Source organism: Pundamilia nyererei, unplaced genomic scaffold (genome assembly GCF_000239375.1).
Source record: "Pundamilia nyererei isolate P.nyererei 1_Seehausen unplaced genomic scaffold, PunNye1.0 scaffold00022, whole genome shotgun sequence".
NCBI classification, from domain to species: domain Eukaryota; kingdom Metazoa; phylum Chordata; class Actinopteri; order Cichliformes; family Cichlidae; genus Pundamilia; species Pundamilia nyererei.
In genome coordinates this window covers 2,431,412-2,433,031 of record NW_005187423.1, presented here as the reverse complement: position 1 = coordinate 2,433,031, position 1,620 = coordinate 2,431,412, and the positions used below count along the sequence as shown (strand labels likewise).

The following is a 1,620-nucleotide window of genomic DNA, read 5'->3' as shown; positions in this document are numbered from 1 at the left end:
ACGTGGTAGCTGTACAGCTCTGATAGCCTCTGCTTCAAGGTTTATTGCTGATTAAAATCTGTTGACAAGCAGGGAATTACATGCTGAGTGTAGTGTGTGGAAGAGCTATAAATTAAACATGCAAGATAATGAATTTTCCTCATGAGAACTCCAGCTTTTTGATTGTGATGACCAACTGAAATAAAACAATCCTTGCATGCATGTAAATTTCCTTCTTTTTGTCAGAGGTTTTGCCTTTTATCAACTATATCAGTGTTTTTTAAAGATGGAGTCCTAATGACCTGTTGATTGGGGAAGCAGCCACCTCAGTACTCATTAACTTTCTGTTACTGTATTATGTGATACAAATTTATGGCTCTAACATATCTATAGGGCTGGTGTGCTGCAATACCACATCTGACTGAGCTCAAGGTCCATCTGTGGTGTTAAAGTTTAGATATGGTCCTCAATGTGTGGCCAATTAAGGGGTGAATTGTTGGACGAGGCACCGTCTCCTGCACTGCGAGGAAAATGGATGTGGAGAAGGGTCACAGACGTTCCCGGGGTATGAGCACCCTGGAAATATGTCTGATATTTATCTTCGTAGCAATGACCGGCGCCTGCATCGGCCTTGTGGTCATCTACTTCGTTGACAAAGCTGACTCTGAAACAGAAGGTGAGTGTTTACACCTGCTGAAACACACCGTGCTCCCTTTTAATATCAGCATTTCCCTGAGGTACTTCAAAACGAGAAGCAATATTGTGCTGAGGATTTTCTCAAACCTCTTATATACTTGATTATGTTCTTCTAAAATAAAAATCATAAATCATTTTTTTAACTTAGTCCTTATTTATGATGTAAATTCCAACATTTTTAAGGCAAATTTTGATATTCACAAGTTTGGTGTGCTGACCATGAACATGTGTGTGAATGACACGTTGCATCTCGTAGCTCCTCGTGGAGATTTTGCAGAGATTGCTGATACATAATAACATATCTTTATTGCTGGTAAATAACTGTTCAGTTGTTGATTTGAACAAAGCCAGTATACAGAGACATGTCAAAGTGAATGTACTGAGCTAAAATTCTCAAAGCATCTAAAATATCTGAAGTAATTATTGCAAAGTACAAAAATAACCAACATGCATCATCATAATAATGATTTGATTGCATCTGCTGTGTCTTAAATGGACTGATTCTAATATAGCACTTTCCTGCTTGGGCATTCTGCACCTACGTGCTTTCTACCCAACATTGCTTCTCTAACGAACACACTGAGAGCAACTCAAGGTTTTGTATTTGCCTAAAGATACTTCAGCTACTTCACAGGCAGTAACTGTCATGACATCACCCATTGGGTTTGGACTAATGCTGTTTTTGGAATTTCCTTTTAGGGTACAGCTACATTCAATTTTTAGCCAATAATAATTGGTTAGCTAGCTGCATTCATAAATTGCATGGGCACAATGTAAGAGATGCTCATATCATCTAAACACAACAGACTGTACCATACAACAAACCATGATGTTAGTCAGAAAATCCATTAAGATGCTCCAAAATATTTTAACCCCACACACACACACACACACACACACACACACACACACACACACACACACACACACACACACACACACACA

At 38.8% G+C, this 1,620-nt stretch overlaps 1 protein-coding gene across 1 annotated transcript in view; it reads left to right on the top strand.

The window, feature by feature from the left end:
• Positions 1-588: 588 nt before the first annotated feature.
• The window catches only part of LOC102195077 (ovochymase-2), a 34,330-nt gene continuing 33,298 nt past the window's right edge, over positions 589-1,620 (top strand). Inside the window, exon 1 of the mRNA XM_005727041.1 lies at positions 589-655. Coding sequence (XP_005727098.1) covers positions 589-655 — 67 coding nt within the window. The remainder of the gene's footprint in view (positions 656-1,620) is intronic.